Genomic DNA, 6,123 nt, shown 5'->3' on the forward strand with positions numbered 1-6,123 from the left:
TGAGCGAAACTTGCTGTCCTCTGTTCTGAATCCCTTGTAGACATGTTCCTCAGCTCGTCTTTGAAAAAGAAATGTAGAGAGCATGTGAGAAGCGTGTCAAGTTTCATTCAATCTTTTGTCTTACCGAACTGCACAGCTCTTGCTGTTCGAGTAGGTAGCTGGGCAGTTCTTACATAGCTGGAAAAGAATTGCTTATGGCTTTGTGCCTGTAAGGTTCTAAGGTATGTTCAGCTGCATCTGAAACCAACCTTGACCAACGTTTCTGGAGTTTCCTACATGCAATATAAAGGTTAAAATTATGTGCAATAATATGTCTTTGTAACCCTGTACTAGATCTGCATCATGGAATGTCCTTCAAGGAGGAAAACTCCTCAGGTGTGATGTGCTTGTCAATCCCTTTCTGCTTCAGACAAACACTAAACACCACACAGTGAATTTAAACAGGCACTGGATGATATTAAACTTTGGTACAGGATAGCTACAGACTCAGGTTTAAGGGGACAGTGGCATTAATGTGTCATTTCCAATGGTACTTAAAAATAACAGCAGTTCAGGGCCAGCTTTATAAGCCAAGGGTGTTTTCCCCATTGTGACAGAAGCTGAGCTGTTCCAATACACACACACACACAGATACACACACACACACACACACACACACTTTTGTGCATATTCTGCTTGTGTTTCAGAGGCAGATTGCTCACTCAGACAAGTTACCTGAGGTGAGAACAGCAAAGGTGTGTTACTTTGAGCTGTGTGCTTCAAGAGAAACACGTGTCAGTAAAGCGAAAATTTTTCTTTCCAGGGCCTAAGTCCTGCGCAGCCCCAGTGCCTCCTGAAGAAAGCCAAATGCCTCCCAATTTAATTGTGCCCCTCTGAATCCTGTGTCCCAGTAGTCTCCAAACAGTAACAAAAGTCTTCCAAGTCTGAAATCAATAACTTGGCCATAATCCCTTCCTTGGATTTGGTGTAAATAGAAGTCTCTTGGGAAGGAGTACTAGAAATACAGAGTTCCTGACGCTGTAACCCAATTCCTGGAAGCATTCCTTTCTCAAGGCTGAGGGAACTGCTACAACAGCTTATTGAGGGTTTTGTGAGGGGCCACAGTAGTACAAGTGAGTAGCAGGTAGCTTAAGCCTTAGCTCAGAAGGGTCTCAGCCTGGGAGTATTGCAGAAGCAGGGAAAATACATGGCCTTAGCTCTGAACACTGCAGCTTATAGAAGAATAGCTGGAAGAAAAGGGCAAAGCTGTGCTCAAAACCTCAGTTCAGAGCTTCACTTGTGACAGAATATATATATATAGATATAGCTTTAAATGCAAAATAAACTAAAAGCATACAGGAGTTGGGTTTATTTTGTGAAAATTGCTCTGGAGATGGGAGGCTCAAGTTAAGATGTTTTCTATCTCTGTCATTCTCACCAAGCACCATCCACCACATGGTGAAAAGCTCCACGCTCCCTGTGTGACATTGGTGTGTTCGGTGGGTACAACACCTGCTAAAGTACCATAAGATTCCTTTTTCTTCTGTTTTGAATAACTAGAGCACATTTGTTACTTTTTCACAAAGGTTTACAAAACACATGAACTTGTCAACGCTGGCATATCTGATATCACCATCCGTCCAGACAAGAAGATTTTGGCAACAGCAGGGTGGGATCATCGCATCAGGATCTTTGGCTGGAAAAAGCTGAAGCCCTTAGCAGTGCTGGACTATCACACAGCAACTGTCCACTGTGTGTCCTTCTCAGATCACAGCAAACCCCAGGAGAGACTGCTGGCAGCTGGCTCCAAAGATCAGCGCATCAGTGTCTGGTCCATATATGCTCAGACGTGACACATCCTGCACTGCCATGGATTAGGAAAACGGGACAGGTGAAGCAATTGCTAGCACTGTAATTCAAATGTGCACGTGGGGAAGTGGTAGAATCTGCCTCCAGGCTGAAGTGAGAGTCCTAGATTAATTCTTAGGCTGCTTGGTTAAGCTATAAGTTTTGTCTTCCATAGAGGAAAGTGGATTTTTAATTCATAACAAGCAGAACAAGGCCAGTCACAAAGACCAAAGTTGCTTTGAGTTCTGCTATGGGTTTTGTAACACCTTTCCTTTGGCAGGTTGCTGACATAACTTGTGCCAATACCTTTTGTAAAAAAGGACCGGAATCGCTCAAACTGCAGTGGAGGCAGAATATGTCTGTTTGTAAGTCATTTATGTATCCAAGAATCCAAGTCAGTGTAAAACATCACTCTTTCTTGAAGATTTATACCCATTAAACCACCTCCAGTGGTTTCTCATTGTCAGTTACTTTTTCTTCCCCGTAACTGAAGGGCTATCAGAACACCCTTGATTTGTTCACACTTCTGTCAGTTTCTAACTTAAACCAACAGCCAGGAATGTGACTAGGGATGGCCTTCGGCATTTATGAATTTCATTATGTCTCCTGTCACCTCAAGCCTCACAATTAATCACAAGAAAGAAAGGGAAAAAAATCTTCCCCAGCATTGCAGTGCAAAGCTATGTAAAGCCTTTTACAGAGCCAGTGCTAAATCCTTTCCACAGACTGATGAGCTGAAGGATTTAAACTCAGCAATCCAATTAGCGCCCTTCTCCTTGGAGAGTTAGGGGTAAGTTTCAGCGTGGCAAGTCTGGGATTCAGCTGCACAACTCCCATTAACATTTAGGGGAATTGCATGGGTAAATCCTTATCCACACAGTGCAAATGGTTCCATTAACTTGTCATCTCTACAGTCATGGAAGCTGAAATTCATTCATGAAGGTTTATTTTGTTTGACTCACAAAGCAGCATTTGCATTCTTCTAAAGCTTATTAGACACACACCAGAGTGCTGAGAGCCAGGGTACTGCTGGATCTGGTCACAAAGCTGCAGTGACAACTGTGTCCAGGCTGTGCACTGTTGATACTTTATTGGAAATAATTGTTTTCTGTTCTGTAGAGAGGTAAAAATCAAAATAAAGGTGGCCAAAAGTGAACAGCAACATGTAAGACTTTAGAAATTATTTCAGGAAAAACACACATGCAAATTAAGGTCTGGGTTTGTTACCCAGCTGTGCCTTGCAGACAGAGAATACTGCTGGACTGAAAGCCTTAAGCATCCAGCCTGATGTTCTTTACACTAAAACACAGAACCAGGATACTGTTGCCAGGCTTTTCTAAATAAAATGTGGCCTTACACATTTTAGAGTGTGGTGACACTTTAAATAATGCATTTCTTTGATTATTTCTTTACTATTCAGTAGCTGCATGCAGGATCACATTGCAGTTGAAAGTTAAAGCCTAATTTTGAGTGATCCTGAGTCAAGGGGAGGTGCTGGTGTTCATTACAGCTACCAGACAGAGTTGCACATCTCCACACATCATCCACCTCCCACACAGAAGAGGAGCTGCCCCCACTGTGCAAGCAGCTCCAGCCTCAGCCTTGTGGAATGAGATGCAGTCGCTCTCCTCAAACCTGCTGCTGGAAGAAACCTTTTTTTCTGTTGTTTCTCCCCCTTCTCAAACTAGGTCAGATTTGACATAAAGAAACAATGAAATAAAGAGAAAGTGTTGCACGTGGTCTGGGGACCTGTCCTAGGGAGTTTGCAGAGAGATTTCCTTTTGCCTGTCTGATACAACACCACACACGTGGCCCAGGGGGTGCCAGCATTCCTCCTCCATGGCAGCAGACAGCAGCCTGCACTCTTGGGCAGTTCACACAGAATGGAGCTGGAGGTTTAATGCTCATCCAGCAGGAAAGGAAATCCAGGACTCACCCACCTTGGGCAAATGCTTAGTGTAGGAAACAATTTTTGAAGCAAATATTCTGGTATTGGCACAGTGGCACTCCTCTGGAAAGGAGGATTAATACTCCATGTCTTATTAAGAGCATGATTAGATCAGAGCCTGAAAGTTAGGAATTCTTGAGTATGTTTTTTCTGAAAATTGCCATTTACTGTCAGCATCTGTGTCTAAGGTAATTAGGGAGACATAAAGGATCTTTAGATTTACTGATGTCTTTTGGAAGATACTCTAAAGATTACTGGGTGCTTACATGTAACTTACTGCCTTTTGCTGGGACTTAAATATTTATGTTTATCTGATTAGGTAGATTTAAAAACAAACTTAGTAATGCAAGTACAAACTGAAAATGAGGACATGAACTACATCTCAGACACACAGGTGAGAGTTTCATCAGCTTCAGGAGGAAGGACACAGGTTGCAGGGCTGCTTGCAGGAACAGACCCATCCTTTACTCCCCATTCCCAAAGCACCATCTATGCCATACTTTTTCACAATACAATTAATTAATTAACACTTTATATCACTACTGATTTTATTTAAACACCCAGTAAACAGATTTTTTCTTTTTCATTATAGTTTCCTTGAAATAAGCAACCAGACTACACTAGTTTGGTTTAGAGCTGAGCCAAAATACCGTAGTTTGACTGTGAATTACAGTCTTCTAACAGTTTATTTGCCTAAAGAACTAATCTTCCCCAAAGAAGAATGGCTTCCAACAGGAAAGAGAGTCTGTATTAGTACAGGCTGTAAAACACAATTGTCTGATTATAACTATAACTGTAAAATACAGATGTCTGATTGCATCTAAGAAATTCACGTGTTTTTTAATTTAAAAAAATTAAATTTACAGTGGTGCCATGAGCATGGTTTCTGCTGATTTGCTAGGAGAAGGCTGTGAGCAAAGAGCCACCTTAAAGTGCTGGAGTTAGCTCTGAAATCTCACCTGCCAGAAAGGAACAGGGCTAGCCTGTACCTGGCCTAGAGGATTCAGGAGTGAAGGTGATGACAGCTAAATTATTACAAAAGGCTTCCTCCCAAGAATCACCATCTTTGGCACCATGAGAGGGAAGAAAACAACCGGCATTTGTAAAGTAATAGAAATAAATCTCAAACACCAGCATTTGTGCAGCAATTACATGGAATATTTATCACCACTGGAATGAGTGGTGATCTCTGACCTTCTAACATTATTTGCAAATGAATCCATTAGTTACAACTCCTTTCTCTTATCAGTACATGAGCCATAAAGCACTGCAGTCCTTAGTGTAGACGAGCAAGGAAAGAGGAGATTAATTGTGTTTGTAGTAACAAGTGAAAAAGGAAGTAAACTGGGGGCATGCAATGAGATAGTTGTTAAATTTAGTCCTTTAGAATGCAATTGCTACAGCAAGCCAAAATATTACTCTGCAGCTTGACTTGGACTGGTGCAAAGGTTTGAGTTTAAAAGCAGATTTTTATAGTTAAGCCAATACTGGCTTCTGGACTGCTTTTGTTTTTAGCATATTTAAGATGCATCTACAAAGCCAACTTACAAATTAATAAATCTTTCCTTTAATTCAGTCTGCCAAGAACAAAGATAGAACACTGACTACTGCAGGAGCCATGCTAGTGATGTAAACCAAAGGACTGGGGATTAAACAAGGATTACTGAGCACTAAATCAATGTGTTTCCTTTTCTGGCTGTGTGTCTGTGGTGTGAAAGTGTGGATCATTACATAAAACATGGCACATGACTGCCTGGATTAATACTAGACGATGTTACGGCAGTGCTGAGACACAAAGTTTGATGTTTAAGCATGACCATTGTGCTACCAGGAAAGTGACAGCCATGACTAAGGAGAAAGGCAGCGGGGTTCTGCTAATGCATAATACAATGAAATTCCAGCCTGGGTCCCCCCACTATAGCTTTTCCAAGTAAACTTGGCTGTGCTTGTCTGTTTTCTACTCTTCTGGGGCATGCTGGAGGTTTCTTATATCATGTGAAAGAAGCTATCCAGAATTAAGATCATACTGGGGAGGAGTTGGCAATTCATGTTATGATCTCACAGTATCAAATTAAATGAAAATATAATCTCTCACTTGGGAAAGTTTTGCTCACCTGATTAGTGGTCTGAACTACAGCTGTACATCCTATCAGCAGTGCTGGGCACTGCTTTATTCTGACCTCAGAGGAATTTGATTTGCAGTTTGGTTTGTAAGAGGAGGAGAAAGAGGAAGGGAAGAGGGTAAATCAAAACAAAAGAGTATCTTGTCCCTCTGAGTCAGGTGATAGGAATGCTGTGAAAGGTATGAAGGGCCTTGGAGCAAACCACCAGCAGTGGCCAGATTCTCC

The 6,123-nt window shown here is 41.7% G+C and overlaps 1 protein-coding gene across 2 annotated transcripts in view; it reads left to right on the top strand.

The window, feature by feature from the left end:
* The window catches only part of GNB1L (G protein subunit beta 1 like), a 46,013-nt gene extending 40,563 nt beyond the window's left edge, over window positions 1-5,450 (top strand). For both annotated transcript variants that reach the window (XM_040081237.2, XM_040081236.1), the window contains one exon: window positions 1,566-5,450. In XM_040081237.2, coding sequence (XP_039937171.1) covers window positions 1,566-1,832 — 267 coding nt within the window. In that variant the 3' untranslated portion in view covers window positions 1,833-5,450. The remainder of the gene's footprint in view (window positions 1-1,565) is intronic.
* Window positions 5,451-6,123: the final 673 nt, after the last annotated feature.

This window comes from Hirundo rustica, chromosome 17 (assembly GCF_015227805.2).
Source record: "Hirundo rustica isolate bHirRus1 chromosome 17, bHirRus1.pri.v3, whole genome shotgun sequence".
Classification (NCBI taxonomy): Eukaryota; Metazoa; Chordata; class Aves; order Passeriformes; family Hirundinidae; genus Hirundo; species Hirundo rustica.